This window comes from Exophiala dermatitidis, assembly GCF_000230625.1.
Source record: "Exophiala dermatitidis NIH/UT8656 unplaced genomic scaffold supercont1.5, whole genome shotgun sequence".
NCBI classification, from domain to species: Eukaryota; Fungi; Ascomycota; class Eurotiomycetes; order Chaetothyriales; family Herpotrichiellaceae; genus Exophiala; species Exophiala dermatitidis.
The window spans coordinates 3357664-3384404 of record NW_008751650.1 but is presented as its reverse complement, the minus strand read 5'-3'; the positions used below and the strand labels follow the sequence as shown (position 1 = coordinate 3384404).

General features: G+C 52.9%; 11 protein-coding genes across 11 annotated transcripts; 7 read left to right on the top strand and 4 right to left on the bottom strand.

The window, feature by feature from the left end:
* Positions 1-24: 24 nt before the first annotated feature.
* Positions 25-1467, bottom strand: HMPREF1120_06781 (mannan endo-1,6-alpha-mannosidase; the record flags this gene model as incomplete). Its single annotated transcript, XM_009160991.1, has 2 exons — positions 25-1331; positions 1380-1467. The coding sequence occupies 2 exons, from the start codon at positions 1465-1467 to the stop codon at positions 25-27; spliced, it is 1395 nt and encodes a 464-aa protein (XP_009159239.1).
* A 1121-nt stretch (positions 1468-2588) lies between these two features.
* HMPREF1120_06780 (acyl-CoA dehydrogenase) lies at positions 2589-3928 on the top strand (the record flags this gene model as incomplete). Its single annotated transcript, XM_009160990.1, has 2 exons — positions 2589-3101; positions 3158-3928. The coding sequence occupies 2 exons, from the start codon at positions 2589-2591 to the stop codon at positions 3926-3928; spliced, it is 1284 nt and encodes a 427-aa protein (XP_009159238.1).
* Positions 3929-4281: 353 nt separating this feature from the next.
* Positions 4282-4518, top strand: HMPREF1120_06779 (uncharacterized protein; the record flags this gene model as incomplete). Its single annotated transcript, XM_009160989.1, has 1 exon — positions 4282-4518. The coding sequence occupies one exon, from the start codon at positions 4282-4284 to the stop codon at positions 4516-4518; it is 237 nt and encodes a 78-aa protein (XP_009159237.1).
* A 952-nt stretch (positions 4519-5470) lies between these two features.
* Positions 5471-9375, top strand: HMPREF1120_06778 (uncharacterized protein). Its single transcript, XM_009160988.1, has 2 exons — positions 5471-7490; positions 7667-9375. The coding sequence occupies exons 1-2, from the start codon at positions 7371-7373 to the stop codon at positions 8795-8797; spliced, it is 1251 nt and encodes a 416-aa protein (XP_009159236.1). The 5' UTR covers positions 5471-7370; the 3' UTR covers positions 8798-9375.
* A 356-nt stretch (positions 9376-9731) lies between these two features.
* HMPREF1120_06777 (uncharacterized protein) lies at positions 9732-11841 on the bottom strand (the record flags this gene model as incomplete). The annotated part of the gene is made up of 4 exons (XM_009160987.1): positions 9732-11217; positions 11281-11320; positions 11374-11506; positions 11554-11841. The coding sequence occupies 4 exons, from the start codon at positions 11839-11841 to the stop codon at positions 9732-9734; spliced, it is 1947 nt and encodes a 648-aa protein (XP_009159235.1).
* Positions 11842-13039: 1198 nt separating this feature from the next.
* Positions 13040-15064, bottom strand: HMPREF1120_06776 (mitochondrial import receptor subunit tom-70; the record flags this gene model as incomplete). The annotated part of the gene is made up of 4 exons (XM_009160986.1): positions 13040-13293; positions 13344-14592; positions 14640-14728; positions 14785-15064. 4 exons carry the CDS (start codon positions 15062-15064, stop codon positions 13040-13042), a joined length of 1872 nt encoding a protein of 623 aa, XP_009159234.1.
* Positions 15065-15286: 222 nt separating this feature from the next.
* HMPREF1120_06775 (uncharacterized protein) lies at positions 15287-16661 on the top strand. Its single transcript, XM_009160985.1, has one exon. It carries the CDS (start codon positions 15558-15560, stop codon positions 16437-16439), a length of 882 nt encoding a protein of 293 aa, XP_009159233.1. The 5' UTR covers positions 15287-15557; the 3' UTR covers positions 16440-16661.
* A 9-nt stretch (positions 16662-16670) lies between these two features.
* On the bottom strand, positions 16671-18182 carry HMPREF1120_06774 (tryptophanyl-tRNA synthetase; the record flags this gene model as incomplete). Its single annotated transcript, XM_009160984.1, has 1 exon — positions 16671-18182. One exon carries the CDS (start codon positions 18180-18182, stop codon positions 16671-16673), a length of 1512 nt encoding a protein of 503 aa, XP_009159232.1.
* Positions 18183-18506: 324 nt separating this feature from the next.
* Positions 18507-19700, top strand: HMPREF1120_06773 (uncharacterized protein). The gene has a single exon (XM_009160983.1). The coding sequence runs from the start codon at positions 18729-18731 to the stop codon at positions 19521-19523; it is 795 nt and encodes a 264-aa protein (XP_009159231.1). The 5' UTR covers positions 18507-18728; the 3' UTR covers positions 19524-19700.
* A 961-nt stretch (positions 19701-20661) lies between these two features.
* HMPREF1120_06772 (carbon catabolite derepressing protein kinase Snf1) lies at positions 20662-24319 on the top strand. Its single transcript, XM_009160982.1, has 2 exons — positions 20662-23824; positions 23874-24319. Exons 1-2 carry the CDS (start codon positions 21140-21142, stop codon positions 23889-23891), a joined length of 2703 nt encoding a protein of 900 aa, XP_009159230.1. The 5' UTR covers positions 20662-21139; the 3' UTR covers positions 23892-24319.
* A 53-nt stretch (positions 24320-24372) lies between these two features.
* Positions 24373-26638, top strand: HMPREF1120_06771 (MFS transporter, SP family, solute carrier family 2 (facilitated glucose transporter), member 2). Its single transcript, XM_009160981.1, has 3 exons — positions 24373-24775; positions 24890-25565; positions 25709-26638. Exons 1-3 carry the CDS (start codon positions 24668-24670, stop codon positions 26449-26451), a joined length of 1527 nt encoding a protein of 508 aa, XP_009159229.1. The 5' UTR covers positions 24373-24667; the 3' UTR covers positions 26452-26638.
* Positions 26639-26741: the final 103 nt, after the last annotated feature.

Sequence of the window (26741 nt, the reverse complement as noted above, 5' to 3'; positions counted from 1 at the left end):
ACTTCAACTTTATTCGCACCCTCTTCAAATGTGACCATTCCAGAACTCTTCGTGCATAACGGCAATCGATGTAAACAATATGGTGATAACACTTCGAACCTTATTCTGCGGTCTGGCAACACTGCTGCCCTTGCTGTCATGAAGCGGCCGGGCGGTGGCACTCGCTTTGGTGAAATTGAATGCTTGTGACGGAGACTCTGGCTGGATAACCACGTTGTGGGAGGTGATGGGCGGTGTAGTCTGGTTGACCAACAAGGCGTACATGGCTTCCATTGCACAGAGCTGTTGGCCCAGCCCGCTTGTACCGTCCCACCCGCCAATATACCACTTTGATCCGCATGTGTTGTTTGCCGGGCCTCCAGTGCAAGCGCCAGCAGCAGCCTTGGCTGAAGCGCGCAGGATGGTTCCAATTCGGCCTGCTGTGAAAGGCGCCATCGTGGACGTCCCGGCAAGCCAGCGAATCAAGTACGCCTTCATGGACAACTGGTCAGTATCACAGGTCATACCAAGCTCACATGCTGCTTCGAACAAGACATTCGTGGCATTCCGAAACGGACTGAGGAAAGTGTTGGTCGCGCCGAGAAGGCCCGCCGTGCGCTCAATCCATGGCGACGATCCGTTGGTGTAATTTTGAAGTACAGCCGCGCCATAGAGGTAGACTCCCACATTGTAGGACCATTGATGATGGTCAATCCCGGTGCAATTGATAAGCTCATCACAGCCGTCGTACACGTTGTAGAGCTTGTCAATCAAGCCGACTCCCGATGACCAGTTCCAGATGGTATTTGCCCAGTGCACATAAGTGTTGTTGCCGGTGAATCGTGCCAGTCTCGCTGAAAGTTGGAAGAATGCCCCGTTTGATATGCTGTTCTTGTAGTAGTATCCTGCATTCTCAGGGTGAAACTGCCACTTGAGGCCGCCGTTGCAGCGGGTGGTGTTCCAGCGAGAGACATAATCTTGCCAGGCATTCTCGACCGTCGTGAGCCAGGAGGGAATGGGTGCAGGTGGTCCAGGAAAGGCATATTCGGCCGCGGACATGGCAGCAAAAACCCAGAAGCCTTGGTCATCGTTTCCTTCATCAAACGCTTCGGTAGGGACGTTGAAATCGTACACAGGACCCAGTTGCGAGATGAGGGCTTGTCGGGTGACGTTTCGGTACGACTCGTCGCCTGTGTAATGCCAGTATTCCATCATGCCACCCCATGCACCACCGCTCTCCCACCAGTAGTACGGAAGATATGGAAACTTGCCCAGAACTCCTCCTGTTCGGTTGCCATTGTAGAGTTGTTGAAGACCGTGCGCCGCCAGTGCCGAAGCTGCCAGGATGGATTCTAATCACAAGTCAGTATTGAGCTCCACACAATCCTGGGGAGACTGACGTCGGTCATCGACGTCGAGGACGATGGCAGCTGAGCCAGTAGCCAGTAGAACAAGCAGTAGAACGGAAAATAAGTGCAGGTCACGCATCTTGACACGCTGTAAGGTCAAGGTCTTCGGTTGCTGTGAAGGACGAGGGGCTGCTGCTCAGATCGAGGCACCGAGAAGACAAAAGGTTCACCAAATACGCCCGATATGATGCTCAAAGGAAGCAAAGCAGTCAAAGCAGTGTTCACAGCAAAACAAGACAAGATTAGGACGGCAGTGAAGTTATTGTGGCCTGCGGCCGCCGCCGAGTATTCCAAATGGTGCAGGCAGCGAAGTGCATCATCACTGCATTGTCAGGACATTATAATACTTCAGTCTCTTTCCTCCACTCAGGCTTTTCACGCCGGCGTTGACACCCAATTCATTATAGACACGCGGCAAACATCTCTGGAGTAGATTGTGTCAAGAGTTGAGGTTCATCAACACGCGATACACTTGTGAAAAGATGGCTGCGTTGACGGCGATGCCCCTCACCAGGTGATTGGTGTAGATGCTGACGGCGGTTGCAGGGGTACAGAATGAGATCGACTCTGCAGTATCCCGCCTCGTCGCTGGTCATCTATCCATACGAATGAAATCCTGCACCAGGACTTGGAGAGATGGCAAAAGAACGGACGGACAAGTCCATGAGATGCTGTATGCTGTCGCCTGCTTTCCCGAAGAAATTGTCTGATTTGTGGACATAACAATCTACCTACCAACACCTTGCGTTCCTATTAATGCCACATTGTTGTGCCCTCGCCTCGAATCTGGACTTACCTTGGCCAGGTGACATTAATAATGTTCAACTGAAAACTGCTGTTTGAGAGCCAATTACCTAGGTAACTAATATCATCCAGGATGTCATGGTCAGCAGTACACAAGTGGAAACTTGCATTTGTGTGCAGTGCGGCCCGCAAAATGCTCGCATATGCAGCAGTGCAGATGCAGCCATCTTACATAACGCCGCTTACCGATCAGGCTGCCTCGACTCCACAAGGTCGTATTTCAGCCATAGCCGCCCCGCCTCGCCGATTCGCGTCCATCGCGAGGCCGAGGTGCTGACAGGCCAAAGTCCTGGGGGTGTTGATCATAAAAGAGCTGCTTGCAGTTCAATAGAAGAGCGCTGCTGTTGGACCTACCTTGCAGTGCTCTAAGACGGGCACACCACTGCGGACGTCAATATGATAGATTTTGAGCTGTCCCCAGGCCAACTGGCCGTACGCAACGCGGCCCGGACCTTTGCGCAGGCCCATTTAAAGCAAGCACGCTCATTTTATGAGCCAGGGGGGAGACCCCTTGAGCAAAGGAAGGATCGTTTTCGGTCCACACAGCTCATATACGCCGAAGCAGTGAAAGCTGGCATCATCAAGAGCCATATTCCGGAGAGGCTAGGCGGAGCTGGTGGGCCGTTGATCGAAGCAACACTCGCAGTGGAAGAGTTTTATGCAGTCGAAACAAGCGCCTCGTTGACCATACTCGGTACCGGGCTCGGACTCACACCCCTTGTCTTCGCAGGCACTCCAGAACAGCACAAGAAGTTCTTTGAGCCTTTCCTGCAAACCAGCGGCACGCCACTTGCGAGCCTTGTATTCTCTGAACCTGGGGGAAGCGCCAACTACTCCGAGGCAGGAGCACCGGGCCTTCAGACCGTGGCACAACTGGAAGGAAGCGAGTATGTGATCAGTGGCGACAAGGTTGGTTCCGTCGAGAATGAACCCTCGTGCAGACTATAATATATTGACAGCATTAGATCTGGGCCACCAACTGCTCTGGTTGGGACGACCGAGGCGCCGACGTTCAATGTGTGGTATGTCGGGTCGTTGGTTCCGCACCACCTGAGGACGTTCGAGGACAGACGGCTATCATCGTCGTCACAAGACAAGACATTGCTGCCAACGAGCCAGAAGCATATGCGGTCATCACTCATCCCGAAACAATAGGGCATTCGGCAGTGAATGGGCCACATGTCCGTTTCAACCGACTCCGTGTGCCGGTTTCTCACCTTTTGGCTCCTCCCGGCGCAGGAGCCAACGTGGTTGACCTAACCTTCACTGCGTCGGCGGTCCTGGTGGGAGCCATGGGGGTGGGCATCATGCGACAAACATTTGCCCGTGCGTTGTCCTGGGCCAAATCCAACAGCAGGGGCTCCAGAGAGCCAGTAATCCGCAAGCAAAGTGTAGCCGACCTGTTGATCAAGATCAAGACTCGTTGTGAGGCGTCTCGAGCGCTGGTCTGGAAATCCGCTCACTGTTTCGGCCGTACCAAATATGGCGCAGAGCTATGTTACGAAAGCAAGATCCTGGGGTCAGAGAGTGCGGTGGAATCAGTGATGGATGCAATCAACCTGATTGGCGTATCTGCATATTCGCGTACAAACCCATTTGGAGATTTACTGAACGACGCGGTGGTGTTGCCGATCTTTGATGGAGGAAACGTTGGGGTACGGCGTCGACAGATTGAGGCCATTTTTGCCAGCGAGGGGTATGACGCGTGGGAGACGACATTTGGTCCGGATCAATAGCATGAGTTGTGTGCATTAATGAAGAGAGGCAAAAATTGACAACAATGACATGTTCAGTCAGGTCTGGGTACATGATGAGCAGGAAAATGAAATGCCGTGTATCCAACTCCGTAGGCAGAGGCTGGACTGCAGCCTTGTGTGCCAAGGCTCTGTCACTTTGGCTTCATTATCGCCGCCCGCAAAGTACAACTTGACCTGTACAACTACAGACAACGAGGCACGACTTGGAGCTCCCTAAGCTGCTCTCAACAAATTCCAACAAATAACCTAATGCTTTTCTCTCCTTCATAGCTAGAGCACTCCTACCAAGCCCCACGACACTTGGATGAAAGCGCAAGTCAGGTTGGACGACAATGCCCAAAGCTGTCAAAGGAGCTCTCCTGCAATGTGACCCGCCTCAAATGGCGATGGTCCGGAAGATCGACCGTGAGACCAATAACGCATACATTATTGAGGAGATCGACGATCACACCTGTCTAGTCAAGGAGAACAAAGTGGAGGAAATCAAGGCCAAGGTCAAGGAGTTGATGGATGCAGCCATGGGAGTGGATGACGAGGACAACGACGACAAAGACAGCGACCTGGACTGACAACAAGTCCAACATGTCTGGCACTGTAAGGTCTGGCATTGTCGCATCCCGGGCCGGCCAATAATACAGCCTCCAATACGTCTGGTCAAGTGCAAAGGACATGGATGGTTTCTCCAAATCATCTACTCATGCTCGGGGCTGAAGGGTTTGAGGCGGCAAGTGTCCTCTTGGTCCGTTAGAAAAGAGCCAATGTGGAGATGTCAAGGGCATCAAATCCGACGCCCACGGCAGCACATACAGACGTTGGTATTGGAGAAATGGCGATCAGACAAGCAGGCATTCTCGACTTCAAGTTGTGTGGTACCACTGCAATCCCCGTCGAGTCTGATGTGTGATCGACAGACAGCCTGCGGCACAGTCCGCCTGCATAAGCGAAGCTGAGATGGACATGGGAATTTCCTGACGGGCGAATCTTGGGGGAGCAGAACGGGGGCCAGAATAAGCACCATTATCAGCAGCCTATCCTACGCCTATCCGCTCTCTGCCATGGTTGAACTCGAAGCACGTCGTCTTGCAACAATGCGGACTTGTGGATAGTCCAAGTTGCGGCGGCTGCACATCAAATGGGGTGGAGGGGCAGGTTTCCGGGGTGGGACATGGAGTGGTTCTGGTGCCGTAGTCCTGTGGTAGGCGTACTCTGGTAGATGACTGGCAGTCTACAGTTGTAGCAACAAAATAGATGCTACTAATACTACCCGATTGACTGCTGGCATAGGCGTCGAGTAGCACAGCAGGATCATTTCTGCAGTTTGTCCTGGTGTACAACCACGGTGCCTGGGTAGCAGGATGCACGCCTGGTTGGTACGTACATACAAGTAGGTGCTAGGTACCGGACCCGGAAAACTTGGTGCCTGAGGTACCTACCTAGGTAAGGTAAGGTAGGTGATACCTAAGGTAGGTATACCTACTGCTACCTAGGTAGTTACCTTAGTGCCTCGTATTCAGGCTGCCACAACTGCCACTGCATCCTTTTTCCTTTTGCCCTGCTTCGCTCTCTCACACACCCTTTTTGAACCCTTGCCTCGTATCGCTCGTGCGTCTGTGCTGTATGTACTGCATATGTCCTGCGTGTCCGTGCAGCGTGCATTCAGCTACTACTGCCGCCGGCGACCACTACGGCTCCTTGCTGCGGCGAACTACCACTAGCAATGCGACTTCATCCTCGGCGCCACTGACGAGCCGTCCTCATCATCCTTGTTTCTCTCTGCCATGTGAGGTGGCTTTGTGATGCCTCAGGACGACAATTCAGCTCCGAGTCGTCCCTTGGTCCATCAGCATCTAACACACTTCGGTGCTTACAGGCCCGACGCCAGTCCTATACCGGCGTCCTACCTCCATTTTATACCTGCGTCTACTACTGGCCACCGCTCGTGTTCAACGGCCGCCCTCTGCAAATCATCTCTCTAAGCCAATCATTTACCGACAGTCGGCCTTTGAACCTTTCATTTTCCTGGCCTATCCGAGCAGCCAGGCATTTTAGCCCCGTCGTTCAAGAGAAAGTACTGGTAGTTCGTGTCGAAGTGTGTGTGACACAGGTTTCTCAGCCACGTATCACCCTGGCTATTCGACGGATAACTTGTCGTGGAGGAAGACAGTAATTAACAAACCAACATACTGTATCTCTACTCGGGGTGCAGTTACCACAGCACCCGCCATCAAAGTTGTCCCCCGCGACCTCGCAAGAGAGCGATCTGGCGCACACCCTCCGCCTACTCCTACTCGTGGGTACGACACAACAATCATCCATCTACCAGTCACCCTCCGGACCCACGGCGCTTCTGTCGCTGTCACCGAAACCATCTCGGCCTGCTCCGCGGTTTACGCTGTCATCGTGTCACCTCACCGACTGCTTGTGATCGGCCAAGGAAAAGGAAGTCCTCCTGAAAAGAAAGTACATTTCTGTAGACTCGACCCTTCTCATCTCCATCTTCTACCGTAACACCAGGCTCCCGCATGATGCGGCTTCCCTTGGACCATGTTATTTCCTCCCGGCTCCTTGCCTCATGGTCCGCCGATTGAGACCAAAAAGGCCTTGTTACTACTCGACTTTCAAAACGACTTCGTCTCCCCAGAGGGAAAGCTTCCTGTGGCCAATGTACCTTCTTTCCTCCCGCAGCTGATCTCCCTCGCGTCCGAGTTCCGCGAAAAGGGAGACGTTATCTGGGTGGGTACGGAGTACCAGCAGTCTCGCTCCACAATTTCTACCACCACAGGCTCGCATTCCATTCTTCTCAGGCAATTCCTATCGGATCAAGGGCAAAGTGAAGAGCAGAGTGCGTCTCTCGCCCATCCTGCTCGCACACGCTCATCCTCGGAAGATCTGCTCTCGCCGTCCTCAAAACCCGATGCCGCCCATGATCGAGAGGCTTTCTTGACCGAGACCACATACAGGTGCTGTATCCCCGGTACCTCCGGTTCCGACTATCCAGATCTCATCAAACATGCCATCGACTCGCAACGGGACCTGCTCATCGCCAAATCTCACTACTCGGCTTTTGTGGACTCACCGCTTCTCACACATCTGCGGACCAGACTCATAACTGAGTTGTATGTGTGTGGCAGTCTGTCCAATATTGCGGTATATGCTACCGTGCTAGACGCAGTCTGTCATGGTCTTCAGGTCACGGTTGTCGAGGACTGTCTCGGTTTCAATGACGAAAAATGCCATGTAGAAGCCATGCGTCAAATGGCTGATCACATGGGCGCAAACGGCGTCGATTGCCAAGAGCTCCGTGACGATCTTGCTGGACTGCTGGGTGATGTGATACGTGAAGACCAATACACCACCACTTTTCAAGTCAGCCTTGCTCCTCCTCGGCTGCGGAGGCCTCGTACTTCGAGAAAGCATATCCATGACTGGATGGCTGGGTTGGAAGGCCAGGATATTGCCAGCAGCCAGGCAGAAAATGTGGGCGCCGTCCCCGAAGACGGTACGAGGAGGGCGAGCAATGGCCGTGACTCGCGTACAAAGAGTGAGTCATCCCGGAGGACGGTGAAGCCTACCTCGCCGGACAATGGAGGTCCTTGCGAGAGGACAACCTGTGATGGCAGTTCCCCGGAGGATCCCACCCTCAGATATGTGTCTCAGTCTTTGATGCCTCGCTCCTCAAGTACTGGTCATAGTAGCGAGAAGCTGAAACACAAGCAGAGCGAGTCGTCCGCCGAAGAGAAGCATCCCTCGATCCGCTTCTCGAAGAGGTCCCCCTCGCCTCCGTATGACACAGGTATACTTTGGACAGGGTCTGGTAAAGGTGCCGAAACCGATGAATCTGCCCTTCCAGACGACCAGCAAAGTCGTGGTGACGGGCCTGCGTCACAGGCACCTCAAGGGAGACATGAGTCTCGGTCGAGACAGAAAATGGCGGCCCCTAAGTTCCTTGGGCCTAACGACAGGATCGGCGAAGGTGATTGCCGGCTCGTGTTAAATCTACTCGATCCCGACGAGGCCGAACGGGCATTCTACTCGTGTAAGGATTCCATCAGATGGCAGAAAATGTATCACCGCACTGGCGAAGTGCCCCGCTTGGTAGCCGTCCAAGGAGAAGTCACCGAGGACGGTACATGCAAGCCCATCTACAGGCACCCGGCTGACGAGTCACCCGAACTCTTTCCCTTTCACCCTACGGTTGATGTCTTGCGCATAGCTGCAGAGAAAGCGGTTGGTCATCGCTTGAACCATGTTTTGCTGCAATGGTACCGCAACGGCGAAGACCACATCTCGGAGCACTCTGACAAGACTCTGGACATAGTTCGCGGGTCGACCATTGTCAATGTGAGTTTGGGTGCTCAAAGGACCATGACCCTGCGCACAAAGAGCTCGGCGGTTACTGTTACTGTTGTGGCAGATGACGGCAGTCGACAGTCTGACTTTGTCAGACCTTCTCAGCGCATACGCTTACCTCATAATTCTCTTTTTGCCCTTGGCCAGGAGACCAATCGGCTCTGGTTGCATGCCATCCGAGCAGATAAAAGACCTGCCTCTCTTAAAGACCCGGAGGAACTTGCCTTTTCAGGAGAAAGGATAAGTCTGACTTTCAGACACATTGGCACTTTCATCAACCCTATAGACAACACCATATGGGGCCAAGGGGCGACGGGGAAACAGAGAGAAGGAGCCAAACGGCTGTTGACCGGCAGTGAAGCCGAGCAACAAGGCGAGTCGATGATTAGGGCCTTTGGTCAGGAGAACCATCGCAGTATTGATTGGGATTGGGATGAATGTTACGGGAAAGGCTTCGACGTTGTCAATTTCCAGACAATGAAGGCTTCAGCAGATTGAACATTTGCAGTCAGCGATTACGGCCCAAAGGACCTAGGTCGCTTGAACCACACTGTTTCTTCTCCAGGAGTTTCTACAGCATAGCATAGCAGAGCGCATGGTGGCGCATCTGTTCAGCACGTGTTCACGGCGACGTCTTTGGGATTTTAGTCAAGTTGTACGGGGAATGAAAAAAAAGCGCAGTCAATTTAGTAATCTGTCTCTGCTTGAAAGATACCGATCTAGTGTCCACCTTCTCATTTGCTCACTTTCTTACTCACTCACTCACTCACTTTCTCTCCTTTTCAAGCAGAGACGAAAATCAGATACTGGGGGGAGAAGGCCGAAGCACCGCTGTACAGATTTGCAAAAAGTCGATTCGGCCCAGCCATGTATACACGTGGAGTTGACCGGGCCGTCTATTGTGATACATCATTGTCTTCACGTATACTCTAGCTTGCTTGATTGCTCGGCCGGCATCGCAGAACTGGCACACTTAAAAAGTCTCTCCAGCGTCGATTAACAACGCCATCCTATTACTGTAGCCGTAGAACTCCATCAAGGACGAGGCGCAGAGAAAATGCAGAGATTGTCCGCAGAATCGTTTGATCCATACACTCATGCCAGCTAGTTAAGGATTTGTCGTATGCTCCTCATGCAAAAACGTAAACTCCACCATTGCGGGCATGTGCCTGATTCCCAGACGCCGTCCCATCTACGCCCTAGTAACCATGACTCCCCCAGACCCATTTACCATTCATCAAGACGTGATAGGCTCCCCATTCCCATGTCCCTCCCAGCTAGTAGCTGCTCGCAACTGGGAAACCTTGAACCACGAATTGTTGGCGCCTATCTGCGTGGACAATGCCAGAAAATGCCACAGTCGGGAACACTTCGTTCTCAGTTATGGCTCTGGCATTTGCTTCTGCATGCGCCAGACTGGTCTTTGCCAGAATCAGGTGAAATAATCTGCAGGAAGTGCCGCAAGTCCAATGATGGTTCCGACAGTACCAACAGCCATGCCCGCAACAGCCGCTGCAGCAAGTTTGACAAAGTTGCCACTGGTAGTGTCAGGTTGCTCGGCAATTTGAGTATTATTCTTTTTAGCCTTCTTGCGTGGCGGCATCTCTTCAGCTGGCTTCGGTGTGGGCAGAGCAGCCTCGGGTGCAGGCATTAATGAAGTCGTCATTCTATCCTCGACAGTTGAGATGGAGTAGTCAATACTCTCAGTAGACGTTGCTGCTGTCGCGGACTGAACATCATTGGCTTGCCGCTTTCCAGCCATTGCCGTACGTTCCTCCTGCATCGTATCCGAGGCGATCTGATCTGCTTTACGCTTAGACGATGGTTTGCTCCAGGGGAACGTCACCTCTTTCAATTCCTGGTCGAGAATACTGGAAATAGGGATCTTGGGCAGGTGATCTTGTGGCTCTAAGGGATACCGTGCACCCCACAGATGATCATTACTACCACCAAAGCTCTGTGGCCAGAAATCCAATGGAGGCATGGCTGGTGGTGCCAAAGAAGCTGTTGAAGGAAACGGAGTCAAGCCGAAATTGCCAGGCGACGGCTCGTACAGAACAGAATTATAACCGGCCCAGGCAAAGTTGGAACGTCTTTCGTTGGACGAAGTGGTTGCTGCAACACTGGCAGCGTCCGATGAGGTCTTCTGCATGAAAGGTGGCGCTAGGGGAAGTTCGGTCGATGGTTTCGCCATTGCTGCATCAGAAGGACTCGGCGCACGCACTGCCTCCTTTCTGAAAGAGTTCGACATGGGATCGTTTGATTCCGTAGCGCTGTGGGAACTCTCGACCGAGACCGAAGGGTGCTGCGCTGATGGGGGAGGCAGAGACGGGTCCGGATATTCCTCTTCGTCATTGTGATCTGGGTCATCATTATCGTTATCATCATCCCTGTCGGCACCCTCGTCACTGCAGACGTCCATAAGCGAACTGGCACCACCTTGTCCATCCATATATTTGGCGAACTTGGAAGCTCCCGAGAGAGGCGTCGGTGTCACTTGACGAATGTCAGTTGCAGGTTGGGCCTTTTCTGGCTTGGTAACCGGGACGGTACCGCCTGTGTTCTCTTCATGACTCTTCTCCTCATTCAGCTCGATTGGGCTAGTGCTTGGGCTCTCGCCTTCTGAGCTGTCGGCACCTGAAGTATAACTGCCCGGTTCGGACACGTCAGACTCGGGAACAGCAAAGGTGCGTGGTGGTGGAATGGCGACCTCGACGCTTGCCTGGCGAACAGAGTCTTGTACGATGTCGACGTCGTTATCCATTTCCTCGGCTTGCTCTTCATAGTTCGCCTTGTCTTCGGCTTCGTCGTCGTGAAACTCAGAGCTACCGTAGTATTCACCCTCGCTGTATTCAGGGGAAAAGGTGTTGAGTGACACATTTGTGAGTGGGGAGAAGGCGAGGGTCTCATGCTGCGCACTGCTAGAAAGTCAGGACTATGACCATATGCAAAGAGAATCGGAGACTTGCCTTTCATCCGACCAGTGCCAATTGAACTCGACCTGTAGGGCGTTGAAACAGTCTATGTCAAAGTCAGCAAAGAATGACGGTGGCCTGGTTCAGGTAGCGACTTACTACTCCCCCTGGTGACATTGCAACCCAAGGTAATGATATCACCAGGCCAGAGAGATTCGGCATGATTCGTCTTCAGTCTTCTACCTCCGAGATGGGTTCCATGCATTGATCCAACATCTTCAATGGTGATTGTCTAAATCCGTCAGACCTATACAATGTAGAGGAGGTGGCATTGCTCACCTTAGCGTATGGGTTCGCTCTTAGAACGGCATGGTTTCTTGACATCACCCTTGAGTCGAACCAAGCATTTTTGGATGTCGGGCGCAGGGCATCGGCACTACTAAGAGATCCACGACCGACCTTGACTTTCCAGTCTGGGGCCTCGAGAGTGATGGTTCGTTCGGGGATGGAATCAAGGTGGTCGACGTCTCGCAAGACTACGGTCGCTGTGAGATGTAAGCCTGGTACAATAGCGGCACCATGATAGACTGTAGACGTACCAGATGGGAGAACAGAGGGAGACGCCATAGTGGAACGTTAGCGATGGTAGCCAGAAGCCACCGAACGTCTGTCTCCAAGCGCCTTTAAGGAGCAAGGAGAACAAAAGGGCTTATATTGAAGCAGTGGCAGTGGGAAGGACAGTGTGAGGTGGAAGTGAGTGCTGGTCCAGGTCGTGATAGTCAGGCCGCCGGAGGGGTTGATGCTGCGAGGACGAGGACCTTGAAACTCGGTCCACTTTCGGAGCCACAGGGACTCTCTGTCGGTCTGAACCGGCAGCAGTTTAGAGAGCAGAGGCAGATATTCGGGGTCAAAGTCTTTAGAGAGACGTGGAGAGAAGACGTTGACCAACTTGGGTCAATGAAGGCCTCGTCTCACAGAAAGCTGGTAGTGGGAAGAAGGGTGTTGAGGCAGTCAGGTCAAGGTCAGGTTACGAGTGGGACGGGCGCAGTTGATCGGTTGCCCAACTTGAACCGCACTGCACTGACTGCACTACTACTGGCAATGGAATGGACGGCGCAGGCTGCAGTGTAGTGAGGGGCAGTTCGCGCGCGCCTGCCGTTCATCAACTTGAAGGTCAGCACTCCCACTGCAGGGTAAGGCAACCGCAACTGCAAGTGCAACTGTCACTGCCGTTCAACTGCCACTACTAGTAACTACATCCACTTTCGACCGATAAGCAGCTGCACGATGTCCCATCCGGTTAGCCTGTCTCTTATCGCAGCCGGTGATATCTCCACCTCCGCTTCTCAGCCTTGTTGCCTTATTGGCATGTGCTTCACGTTCACCCAAGGCTGAGTGGAAGGCGGAGAGCTAGCGCCGCTTGAAATGTGGCTGTCCGACTGGAGGTCGATACCTAAGTGACATGAATAACAGGAACGAATGCTAGAATGAATTATCCGCAAAGTGAGCTACAAGCTGGGGTTATTAAGGTTACAGCAAGGCCAAGACCCTAGATCAAGCGACGTTGAGTCCATTATTGTTGTACACTCCTACACTATTTTGGTCCGCACACAAAACGCCATCCCGCAGATCCAACCCTCCAACACGAGTCACTGGGGAGAGGACGGTCGTGCTGAAGACTGGACCAACGCGTGGTACAGCACAAGAAGTCTCACATAGATCGCTCATCAGCAATGTACCCGGTAAATTCAAGGAGAAGGGAGCCCAGCCTCAAAAGACACAAATGCACGCGGTCAAGCCGATCATCAAGCCGATTTGTCACACTTTACCTCACGCCTGGCGGTCCGCCAAGTCCGGCCCCTTCCATCTGTTGCAAACGCGAAGCCAACCGAGGGTATTTCTGCGAAACCTCCAGTTGAGTGCGCGTGGCTTCGGCATACGAGAGAGCGTTCACAATCTCGCCTTCGGTTCTCGAAAGTTCGGCAGCTCGCTCGAAGTATTCCAAGGCTCTGACAACCTTGCCTTGCTGCAGAAGAAGCTGGGCCATCGTGGCAACAGCAATATCGCACTCAGGGTCGACTAAAATAACGTCAGTATGTGCAGACTAGGTAAACTTCTTTGACACTTACGGATAAGCGCCTTCTCACACAGCTCCTCTGCCGCCTTGAAGTCCTGCTTCCATTGGTATAGTGCCAGAGCTTTGTTGATCAATGGAAGGACATTGATAGCACCAGTGGGCTTCGTCTGGCGTTCCATCTCGATCGACGTGTCGAACCTCTCAATTGCCTCTTGATACTTCTGTTGGTCAAGCAGGAGCTCACCATAATAGTTGTACACATCGGGCACCTTGTCGAAGTTTTTGATACATCTCCGGAAAGTCGCCATTGATGATGCAATGGAACCCATCTTGTACTGCGTAACACCAAGCTGAATGTGAGAGTAGATAAAGTCCCTGTCGAGATCGATCGACTTCTGATAGTCCTTGGCAGCGTCCGCAAACTCACCCAGGATGAAATGAAGTTGAGCACGGTGGTAATAGATGTCGGGATCGTCCTTGTTCTGGGCCACAGCCTTCTCGAAATCTTCCGAGGCCAGATCCTTGTTGCCGAGCTCAAGCTGCATGCTAGCACGCTTGATGTAGGCCTGGGTCAATGAAGGCTGCAGCTCTATGGCTTTCGTCAGGTCTTCGAGGGCTTTGGCCGTGTCTCCTTCCAGGTACAAGAAAGTGGCCCGCATGTTCAAGCCGAAAGCCTCATGTTCACCAAGTTCATTAAGTTCGACGGCCTTCTTGAAAGCCTCGGCCGCCTCCTCGTAGCCCTGCGCAGTCTTCTTCTTCATCGCGATCAGCCCGCGCTGCAATTGGCCCTTTCCAGTGTTTTCATCGAGTTCAGCCGACTCTTCCAATCCAGCTGGGGGTGGGCGAGGTCGGAAGCTCTGGAGATAGTTGGAGACGAAGGTGGCACTCGGTAGCTTGTTCTTCTTGCCCTCGAGGATGGCCCGGCCCTTCTTCTCGGCCACCTTCTTCAACAACCTCTCGACGCTTTGGGCGCTGTTCTCGTTCTTGAACCCGTCAATAATGCAGCTGGCGGTGTAGTCCAGCAACGCCTCCGAAAACATGCCCAAGTGCTCGTAAGCGTGCGCTCGTCGGTTGAGCGCCTTCACGTATTCGGGGTCCATCGACACTGCGGCGCTGGTGTCTTCGACTACTTTATCCCAGTCACTGAGCGCATTGTAGCATGCCGCTCGGTTGGAGTAGTAAACAGGATCGGGTTTGCAGAGGATTGCTTTGCCATAGAGTTCGATGGCCTTGTTGTAGTCCTTGGACCCGTAGGCCTTGTTGCCGGCAGCTTTCAATTTACCGGCATATGTAGCTCTCTCCTACTGGGTGTTAGTGATATCCATAATAACGAAAAGTCCAACCCTACCTCTGGTGTGAAGCTCTCAACCGTGGTCTCGTTGATTTCGGGCAAATCATCCTCGGCTTCGACGGTGGCGGACTTGGAGGGAGCGGTTCCTAACTCCTATATCAGCTCACATTATGCCGTCTGCGTGATACGTGAGAGGTCTTACCGGCCTCGGCGTCTTTCAGGCTAATGCCAGCCTTTTGTGCTTCTTCGGCAGCCTTCTTTTCTTTCCGACGCTCCTTTTTGCTCTTCCTCTTTTCCGTAGGTGCGGCAGATGGACCGCTTGTCTTTCCCGAAAAGTAGTAGATAGCACCAGCGCTGGTGATGACAACGACAGTTCCGGCGATCGTGTATGCGACTGCTTTGTTCTCCGACACCCAAGTAGACACCCGATCCCACAGAGAAGGTGCCGCTCGAGAGGCGTCGATGGCCACAGGCTCCGCCATTGATGCGGAAATTCTAATGTACAGGGAAGATGAAAGCTACAGCAAGAAACGGGCTGATATAGAGGACCAGGAAAGAGATGGCAGGAAAACCTGGTGGTGGTGACGAGGATTCAAAATGTTTCGAGTTCGAGGGCTGCGGTGGAACTTGCAGAATGGCAGTGAAATGATCTCAGCAGCAACAGCGCAGATTGAATGGAGATGCACAAGAACTCGCCGGCCAATCGAAAAGCTCCCTATATCCAGCTGCGAAATCTCGCAAACTCCTACGAGAGTACTATCAAAGATACCTAGGTACAGACGCTTATTACCTATTACTCCTTGATACTCGAGTACTTTATATGATGTACGTACCCTACACGGCTTGCGCTCCTCTCCCGTCATTCACTTTTCGTCCGGTTGAGTAGTAAGCAGCCTTGACTGCAGTGCAATGGCGATAGCCCAACTCTTGAGGGGGACTTGTGACTTCACAGGTTGAGGAAACTCCCTGAAAACCATGGACCCTACAATCGTCACTGCCATCATCCAAGAGCCCGCGTTCCGCCTCCTAACGACCTTGAGATATGTCCAGTTCAACCACGTCGAAGTGGTAGAGTCGTTACCATTGATCCACGAATGGAAACGAGCAGAGCTGGACCTTCTCTCCTTGAGCAGGCATCGACTGCATGCCGCAGCTCAGGCTTGTTTCGGCCCGCAATCTGAAGTATCCAAGAAGTTCAAGGCAGATGGAGCCGAGCTCGTTCTCAGAGATGCCATTGACGAGATCACAGCAGCACGGCATCCGGAACCTGCCAAGAGTTACTTCCGGGATCTTCGAGTGCGTGTGCTGGTCGGCGGCGACGGCCAGGTTGACATTGAGAGTGTGCCTATGGGATTTGAGAAACCACTGTCACTGTTGGAGAACGATACTTTCCACCGTGTCCCGCGGGCAACGTGGTCCTTTGCCAACTCTGACTCTGAAGATTTTCCCTTCGCAAAGGTCTATATCGATAGCGTGCCTACTTCAACCAGCATCTTCACCAGACACAAGACAACGTTTCGACAGCCATATGATGAGGCGCGATCGCGAGCCGGCATCGTCCACACACCACCCACGGACGCCGAGGTCCTACTGTTCAACTCGCGAGGCGAGATCACAGAGGCAAGCGTTTCCACGCCGTATTTTTTCCGCGGTGATGGCCGGGGCGGCTACGCATTGGTCACCCCGAGTTTGCAATCTGGTGGGATGATCGGCGTGACCCAATCCAAAGCGTTACGAGATGGATTTTGTACCATGGACGTTGTCACACTGGACGACCTGCAGTTGCGGCACGGTGATGTTATTTGGTTAAGCAATGGAGTCAGGGGCTTCTTTCGGGGCAGAATCCACAAGGAATAGCCGTCGGATCTGCACTGAAGAATACTTTTCCTAGGTAATAGAACATAGTGGTGATCTGAATGTTTGATTGTGGTTCCCGGACAGGTCTTGCTACAATCGCGTACTCAGGGCTAACCCGCAGATGAATTTCCTCAAATTGGTGAAAGTAATTATGTCGTGCCGCCACTCATACCTGTTCTTGTAAAAGCCAACCAACCTCCTATGCTTTTCAACAGAAACTCTTCCTTTAATCTACTCTTCTTTGGTCAAGCTCAACCTTTTGACATGCTCCTTCAGCTCTCCATTCGGAGATTGCTCGACATCGTGCTGGATTTCAACTTTGGCACCACCGACACTCAGCTTCTTCGAGTGTCCCCCGGCCTCTGCTGGCGCCTTATCCTTTTTGGCTTCGTTCTTCTTCGTTGACGTGGCTTCCTTCTTCTCGACCTTGATGGGGATTGGGTTTCCCTGATACACAAGCGGCCGAAGCTTGAAGAACTCCTCGCGCGTTTCCTCGGTGACGGCTTTCCTCCGGGTTTGGAAGCCCGCAACATATTCTTGGAGATACTTGATGCATATTTGCTTGATTTCGCCCGTCATCATTTCTCCGGACTCGTAAGCCTTCTTGATCCGGGCTAGTTCATCGTCGTCCTCCATGAAGAAGGTCAGATACTGGAACGGAACATCGACTTTGGTGTTTCCTCCCAGTTCACGTTGCTTCTCGGCCGTGTCTTGTCCCCCCGAGAAGGCGTAGCGGTTGATTTTATTCTTGATCTGATTGGGGGTGTCGGTTAAAAAGATGGCGGATGAATCAATGCTGGCCGACATCTTGGAACCAGGTCCCTGCAGGGCTGGGAGAAAGATGGAGTGGATTAAGGAGGGCTTTTTGAACTTCATTTTTTCGGCATTGTCGCGGCACTGGCGGAAGTAGGGGTCCTGGTCGATGGCGCAGGGGATAAGACATGGGATCTGGCGTACTTTCGAGGGGTTGTCGCCAAAGATATGAGGAAAGGATGTGGCAAACGCCGGTGCTGACTGTATGGCGCAGAAATGGAATTCACCAATGTTGTTGCTGTCGTTGAAGCCGAAAGTCCCCTTGATCTGGTTGATGGTAATGCGCTTGGCCATTGCGCATACATTCTCGTAGAATGCCCGGCCCATGTAGAAGAAGTCGGAGAAGATGAATGTTTTGGCAGGGTCGAAGCCAATCGCAATGATGTCTTTTGCGTTCTCCTTGGCGAACCTTTTGGCGTCATCGATGGTGATCTTCTGCGAATGCATAAACTTCTCGTCGTCTGTCAATTGGATGACTAGAGGGCAGTCGAAAACATCCTGGAGATACTTTGTGAACTCGAACGGAACCGAGTGTCCAACATGCATGCTGTCACTGCTCGGCCCTCGACCGGTGTACAGGTAGAATGGCTCTCCCTTCTCATATCTGTCTAAGATCTTCTCCAATTCTCTGTGCGAAAACACGATTCCTCTTCTCATAAATCTGTGTGCTCTTTTGCCTGTAACCCTCTCGAATCTCTCTAGGAGTTGTGGTGTGATTGGAGTCGCCCCAAACTCTCTTGTCAGCTTCTCATAGTCGACTGGGAGCAGTTTTCCGCTCTCGTCCACGCCGCCCGACACCTCAAATGGAGTGACACGCTGCCCAACACTAGGGTGATGTGCCTGATCTGCCAATGCGCTGGTTGTAAGTTTCGGAGGCTGACCCGGTTCATCTGCGGGCGGAGGCCCCGTGGGTTCGGGTTGCGATGCCATTCTTGTGGTGGGCAGAGCGGGGACTAGAAGGAACGATAGAAAATTTGTACTTTCTATTGCGGTTGTGCGCTGGCAGTATGGTGTCCGTGTCTGTGGCTTTCCTGGAAATTGTGAACTGGCGCTGTTGATCGGCGACCGAATCAAAAAGGGGAAGGCGTTGCAGTGAGATTAGATTAGATCTCCAGCTAGCACTAAAGTTAAGCCCAAACCAAATATCGGCACGTGTTGGTGCTGCCGATGGATCCCCGCACTCTGCGCCTGACAGCAGAGAGTTAAAGCAGCAATGTGCTCGTCTGACCATTCCGCCTTCAACCACAGGCGCACAGTGCAGCGGCAATTAAAGCAGCAGGTCCCCTGTGGCGATATTTTATTTCGCTGCCAGTGGCAGTGAGAGTGCGAGCAGTGTGAGCTCACTGCGGCCGTCGATCGATTGCCCGTGGCACGCGAGTAAAAAGCCGCCTCACAGCCAACCATCATCCTTCCCCTCCTCCTTGGACTTCTGCCTCAATCCTTCCGTCGAGTCTCACTGAACGCCCCAATGCCAGAATGAAGGTCTACGAGAGCTCCTTCAACTACGACTATACATTCCCCGCCGTCACTTTGGCCTATTTCCTGCGCTATCCAAACCCTTATTCAAGGCATGTGTTGAGCTCCGATGTCATCGACCGCTATGTCGACCCCGAGACGCAACGCCTTCATACCGTCAGACTTCACCTGAAAAAGTCCAAAGTCCCTGCTGGCATTCTCAAATTTCTGCCCCGCGGCCTTGCCGGCCCTGGGGGTTCCAGCCAGAGCTACATACTGGAAAAGAGTACCATCGATCTCAAGGAGGGCTGGATGGAAACCGAATCGAGAAACATGGAATGGACCGGCATATTGAGCGTGGTCGAACGCCAGAGCTATCGCCGGCAACGACTCGAAGAGATCGATAACCGCGGTCCGGCGAAGAATGATCCACAGCAAGCCAAAGAAACCACCTCGTGCAAAACTGTGGTCACGTTTGTGTCGCATCTAGGGCAAGGGATACTCTTGGGCCGGAAGAAACATGAGCATCCAGCTGCAAATGTTGAAGAGGAGCCGCCTAAGCAGGGATTCTTTGCGGCCTTGTCCACCTCTGGGATTCAGAGGACCATCGAGCTAATCGGAGTGAAAAGGACAAAGTCGGCATTGGCCAATGGCAAGGAGGGAATGAATGTGGTTCTCGAACGATTGCGCAATGGAGGGATTGTTGGGGTCCTCGAAGGCATGAGGAGGGACCGTATGGAAGGAATGGGTGGGGAGGGCCATTGGAAACAGGTCTGGCTTAACCGCCATGACTCCGGTGACCACGACAGCGACTGAGCAGCCTCAGTGGACTATCTGGTGACACATTCATTTGTACTTTAACAAGTGGGCGATTTGAGCATGGCGTTGGGGTGGTTTTGAGCGTTGTGAGGCTGGCCGGTTAGGCAGTTGTATCTTCTATATTCATAGCGCTAGGTAGGCATTGGACAGTGAATCTATCCACTCACACTCAAACCTTCAATCGGCCATCAGAACGGATTGGCTGATTATGCCGAGCTGAAGCATGTTTAATCGATGACCGCCTTAGTACCACACAGTACATTGTATCACCAGATGCCAGTACCTCTATTGATGCCCACGACCAACCGGAGGACTTGGTCTTATTGATGTATCTTTGCCATAGCCTGACAAGCATTCTGTTGCTCCAATTCTGGGCCGAATGCCTTTAGGAGCTGGTCACCACGGGAGAAAGGACCCTACCACAATTTTACACTCGGTTCGTCTTTCACAGCGCCATCATAAAGGCGTGTCATCAGGCTAGCCATGGATCCCAAGAGTCTTGCCATGCATGGTCTATTGACAGGCTTTGCTGTCCTCCGGGAGTAAACACCCCAGTAGGGCAGTCATGCGATCCAAGGAGATGACGGGCTTTCAATGCTCGCTTCATTCTGCCGAACTTCAGGTGTAAAGCTGGTCTCGGCCGTGGAAGCAATGTAGGAGATTGTATGGTAACCAATGCTAGACGGGAGATGACGAAAAGCGCCACGTAACGGGGAAGGTAGATGGCTGGTACAGGGACATCTCGACGGCAGTGCTAGGTAAAGGAAAGGGTCGAGGGTGTTGAAATCGCTCAGGCCAATGTGATCAAGTTCGTGACGGAGAATGACAGAGGAGATGCAGCTCTTGATAGGCGTACCGTACAATCGACGCACTCATTGCATGGTTCCAGAGATGAAGGTACAGTGGCGGTATGTAAGGTACTACTACTGTTATCCACGGCCAGAGCGATATCCCTGGCAGCGGTCGGTGGTTGGCGGCTTGAAGAAGGCGTTGCGGTAAGTACTATGTACAAGGTAGTAGTACAGCCTGACTAGAGTAGTATGGAAAGGCTGCCAAAGCGAGTAGGTCAAGCGAGCGGCGTCATGAATGAGATGCTGACATGATCAGGGATCGCGAACGAGTCCCCAGACGATTAATTCATTTTCCCCGCTACCACGCACTGCACCGCAGCCGTAGCACTGCTACTAGCCACCACCACCACCACCACCACCAACACTCCTGCTATTGTACTGCCGCTGGTGAACCAAACTGCGCCCGACTTCCACCTGAACCTTACCAACCGCACAACCAGCCTTCACCGGTGTCCAATAGCCATCTCAACCATTCTCGACCTTTGCCAATGCCTACCAGCCGTTGCGTTTGGATCTGACCGTCGATCACAATATATTCGCGCCCCTCGCTCTGCCTCTGCGGCTTGGACAGGTTGGCTACCTTCAACTTCTTCACGTCCGCCCCCCTCACATGAGATGCCCAACCACCAATTCAGCGATTACTGGTGAAGACGACTTGTAACATCCTCACCTCACACTATCCTACCTCCTTCATCGCAGATTCTCCCATCGTCAAGGCGCGGCGGCAGCAGTCGCAGCCCCCGCCCGTTCTACCTTCCAACCATGACCTCCGCAATCAACGATGACGAACTTTCCATTTCCCTCCCCCAAAATGAGCATGCTCGAAGCAGACCTTCTGTACCTCAAGTCACATCACCTCCTTCGCTGCGGCAGAGAAGCGGGCAAAGTCTCACGCCCGTTGCAGAATCCCCGGGGACGATCCGAGCCATGAATCGATTACACCAGTACAGCTTTGTCCGCAATATCGGTGAGGGTTCGTTTGGTAAAGTCAAACTGGCGAGACACAAGGTCACGGGGCAGGAGGTTGCCATGAAGACCATCAACCGGCGAAAGCTCATCAGTCGCGACATGGCTGGCCGCATTGAGCGTGAGATCCAATACCTGCAATTACTGCGTCATCCACACATCATCAAACTATACACGGTGATCACGACCAAGACAGACATTTACATGGTATTGGAATACGTGCCCATGGAACTATTTGACTACATTGTCAAGCACGGACGCCTGGGAGAAGCAAAGGCTCGCAAGTTGTTCCAACAGATCATCTGCGCGGTCGAGTATTGCCATCGACACAAGATCGTCCACAGAGACTTGAAACCGGAGAATTTGCTGCTCGACAAGAACATGAACGTCAAGATTGCCGACTTTGGGCTCAGCAATATCATGACGGATGGCAATTTCCTCAAGACGAGTTGTGGAAGTCCGAACTACGCTGCACCTGAAGTTATTGGCGGAAAGCTGTATGCTGGGCCCGAAGTTGATGTCTGGAGCTGTGGAGTTATTCTCTATGTTTTCCTCGTCGGTCGTCTCCCGTTTGACGACGAGTTCATTCCCGCTCTGTTCAAGAAAATCCAGGCAGGGACGTTCCATATTCCTTCGCAGACGCCTCCTGGTGCCGTCAATCTCATCAAACGCTGCCTACAAGTTCATCCGGTACATCGCATTACTATCCCTGAGATTCGACAAGATGAGTGGTTTGTCAAAGACCTGCCCGCCTATCTCGTCGATCCTGTTGAGGAGTTCTTGGACACCGGTGTTGATCCCAGCAAAGCTATCGACCCCCGACAACTGGCACCTGGGAAACCGCCCGAGGTTGTTGAGCGAATCCATGAACAAGTGGTCGGCAAACTGGGCCGCACCATGGGTTATGCCAAAGAGGATGTCAAGGATGCTCTGAGCAAAGACGAACCTAGCGCCATCAAAGATGCCTATCTTATTGTGAGAGAAAATCAATTGATGATCGATACTCCTCAGTACAGGGCGGAGAACCCGGAGCTTGAGTCCTTCATGGCTTCATCGCCGCCGGTCGAGCCCAACTTTCCTGGCTCTCCTGGTTCACCGCCAGGGAGTCGAAGAACTCAAGACGACGTCAAACCCCTGACACCAACACGGGGCGACGGGCATCGAGCAAGCCGCACACTATCTGAGACTCCTTCTTTCCAAGAGGAAAAGCCTAGGATTTCGAATGTTCGCGTTTTGAATACCTCTCTGCCACACGTGCATGAAGAACTCATGCAATTACGGGAGAAGGCAAAGAGCAGAGGCGAAGATCCAGACTCGATTCTTCACCCATCGCAGGAGGACAAGGATGACTCTGATAGCCCAATTCCAGAGGAGATCAAGGATGAAAATGGCAATCCGATCTATCGCTCCAAAGAAGAACAAGAGGCAACATCTAGGGCGTTGAAACCGCACTCCAGGTCAGTGACCGGTCTCAGTAATATGCGCGAGGGAAAGCCCCGTCCTGAAGGTTTGACGACGATGTCACAAGACGAGAAGCGGGCGGCGGCATCCAAGCCCAAACCACGAAAATGGCAGTTTGGCATACGATCTCGAAACGCTCCCTATGAGGCAATGAAGTGTCTCTATGCTGCACTTAGGGCTCAGGGCGCAGATTGGGAAGTCAACCCGTGGCTGCTACCCGAGTCCTTACCAGATGGCGAGGATGAAAAAGACATGATCCCAGCCCCACCGCCGGAACTTGCCCCTGGGGAACGCCATACGATTCTTCAACAGAAGCATTCGTGGTTGAGTGAGGAATACTATGTGCCGCGGGATCCTTGGAACATCCGTGCACGCGTCCTGAAAAGCGGCATGCTGATGCCTGGGGAGGCACCGTCCCTTTCCGCCAATAGCTCGGCCGTCAGCCTACCTGCGGAAGCCCAAAATCAGCTTAAAAAGCACATTGAGCAACTTGGTGGCTACGCTTCTGATGACGTTGCAAAGGCACTCGGGATTCAGGCCCCCAATGGCTCCGGTTCCAGAGTCCAGTCTCCAGGCGAATCCAGCACTCAGCAGCAAGCTTTTACTGGACCGGGACAGCCGATGAGCAGACCAGAGAGTCTTTCAGCTTTGAACAAGAAAATTCCCAGCGAGCACATTGGTGTGTGGGTGTTCATTGATATTCAGCTGTATACGCTTGAAAGTGGAACTTATGTGGTCGACTTCAAATGCGACGGATACCAGAACGTCATTTGGCATGATCCCAGAAAAGAACGTGAGAAGGGCAAGTCCTCTAGCAGCAACAGCAACGTTGCGAGTCCTTCCGCAAGCCGACCTACCAGCGGATTTGGCGACCTGAATCATGCTAGTTCCGATCACCCTGATGAAGAGGGTTCGGAGGGATACTGGAAGCCGGTCAGCAAACGATACAAGAACGTGGAGAAGGAGATTTGCAGCCCATATCCATTCCTTGACGTTGCCAGTGACCTGGTGGCCCAATTGGTAAGTTTGTCTCTAGGTTGAGAAGTGGATGGGTGCTAACAGGACACAGTGGGGTGGCGCTGCTTGATTCTGATGCTGTGATGACGATTCATGACCGAGTACGACCAATATTGCAAACCAGGCGCGAAGGCGGATGTGATTGATAATGGCCATGGACAATGGGCTATGGGAGCATGATACCAGCCTTCTGTGAGATAGGAACGCGGAACGGAATGAAAAGAAACCTACAGCTGAGATGGGCTGAATTGATGACGGCTTGCGACGACAAGGCTTTGCTCAACATGTGAGGCTCGCAGCATACTGTAGCTAGAAGTAACTGGCAGAATTCAACCTTCAGAAACAGCTGCCCGCTGCTTATTTCCGAGCAACTCATGTGTTACACGATAGATGTCCGTTTGTACCACCCACCTAGGTGCCCCCAAGGTAGTATCACAAGTAGTATGTGCTTAGGCCTCGATTCAGGAGAGTCTGTTTATCCCGATCACGTGCGCCCGGTAGAACGACAAGCAGTGGCCCGGTGTCTTCACACGCGTCCTCAACCTCACTCACCCCTATCGTGCGCTGCGTCTGTGTTCTTCCTGACGCCCAGCGCCATGCACGAGATTGCCGAGACGCAAATTGATTCGACAGCGGCCCTCAAATAGCCCAAAGGGGGCATCGGCCAGCCTTTCGTGCGTCTCGGACGGAAACCCCACAAAGAGCCTTTGATAATCTCAGCCGGACACGCAGCCTGGTAACAACGGCTCGAAACCCAACGACAACAGAAGTGCTTCTCTCGATCAGGACACGGTCCTGACTTAAATTGCTCGCCAGCTTGCACGAGATACAATCTCGACCAACAACATGGGTCTTGCGGCAAAGCTGAGATCGTGGTCTCAAGAACTCACCCCGTACTTCTTGTACATCATCCTGACCGCTACTTTGGGACCTCTTCTCTTCGGTTATCATTTGGTACGAGCCAATGCTTACAGTCCGCACACTATTCTAACGAGGCTCTCAACCCAATGTATTTTGTCTTAGCAGAGCACAGCTACTAATCATACTAATGCTTGAGTTCTTTTTCAGGCCGAACTCAACGCTCCACAGGATGTCATCACCTGCGCAAAGAAATCGATCCGAGCCAGCAAAAGCACAACAGCCAACTCAGGTCTTCCGCAATGTATTCCGATGAATGCGACGCAAATTGGGTTGGTCTCATCCATCTTCACCCTGGGCGGACTGATCGGCGCGCTGGCTGCAGGGCCGCTGGCAGCTCGATACGGCAGGCTGGCAGTGATGCGGGCCAACACCGTGCTTCTGGCGTTGGGTCCTGTCGCGGAGGCATTGGCACCCAACATCGGCGTGTTGGCCGCTGGCCGCTGCGTATCCGGGTTGGGCGCCGGTGTTGCCGTTGTGGTGGTGCCCATCTACATCTCGGAGACAGCGCCGCCGCGTGAAAAGGGCTTCTTTGGCGCCTTCACCCAGATCATGACCAACATGGGCATCTTCGCCACCCAGCTGCTAGGGTATTTCTGGAGTCACGGCCAGATGTGGCGCGTGATCCTGGCCGTCGCGGGCGTCATCGCCGTCGTGCAACTGGTTGGTCTGCTGTTTGCCGTCGATAGTCCCTCGTGGCAAGCCGACCATGGAAACGCGAGACAGGCAAAGGCCAATCTTAAGCGTCTTCGCGGACCGCAGGCAGATATAAATGAAGAGATTGCCGCGTGGGGCGTCCAGCCGACAGCTATCGATGAGGGAACTGGTACGTATCCTATATGCTCTCGCTTATATGGGTTGCAGCAGCATAGTTCTGCCTCTTCAATTTCGACCCTCTTTTTTGTCTGCATATGCGGGCCACTCGTCGGAGCGCTAGACTGAACTGACACACAAAATGTCATATTACAGGCGAAGAACAAACGCTGCTAGGAGTTGACGACGACCATCAAGACGACACTCGCAATGCCAATACTACTGCCACCAGTACCGCCAAAACGAAGCAGCCACCGCTTGGAATCGTCGCGGTTCTCCTGTCACCCACACACAACCGAGCAATTCTAGCTGTGTTCGTGGTAATGATGGCCCAACAACTATGCGGAATCAACAGCATAGTCATGTACGGAGTATCACTTCTCGCAGACCTACTCCAGAGCAACTCAGCCCTCCTCAACATTTTGGTGAGTGTGTTGAACGTGGTGGCCACGACGGGATTTGCACCATTGGCCGACGTGCTTGGTCGGAAACCCGTGCTCCTGGCCTCGATCGGCGGCATGGGCGTGTCGTCCGTCCTATTAGCCATCGGCATCCGCTCCGCCATTTCCGTCTTGTCCGCCATCAGCGTGCTGCTGTTCGTCGCGAGTTTTGCTCTAGGTCTGGGCCCCGTGCCATTCATTCTGGCCTCGGAACTCGTGGGCCCAGAGGCCGTGGGTGCTACTCAGTCATGGGCCCTTGCGGCCAACTGGATCTCTACGTTTGTGGTCGCCCAGTTTTTCCCTATGGTCAATGAGTGGTTGGGCAAGGGGGTGGTTTATTTCATCTTTGCGGGCCTGGCTGCTGTCTTTTTTGTTTTCGTTGGTTGGTATGTTCCGGAGACGAAGGGGAAGAAGGATGTTGACGAGGTCTGGGGCCGTGTTCCTCGTCGAGAGGATTGAAGAGAAAGGACAAACTCTTCCGCCTGGGGTGAGAAGGGGGACAGACATGGAACGTCTGATAACAGGTAGCATAAGGTAGTTATAGCCCAGCGCAGCTCATTTCAGTGCATTGCCTGTCACCGAGTTCAATATACCGCCACCAAAAGATAAACCGATCAATCAATCAATCAATCAATCATCCTTGCAGGCTTGTCTCTTCTTGTGCTTGTCCTGTGGGAAAAGTTGAAGTTATACTTCATACGACCTGTATTAGCGGGTCAGGGACATGTGACGCATGTCATAAGGTGAAC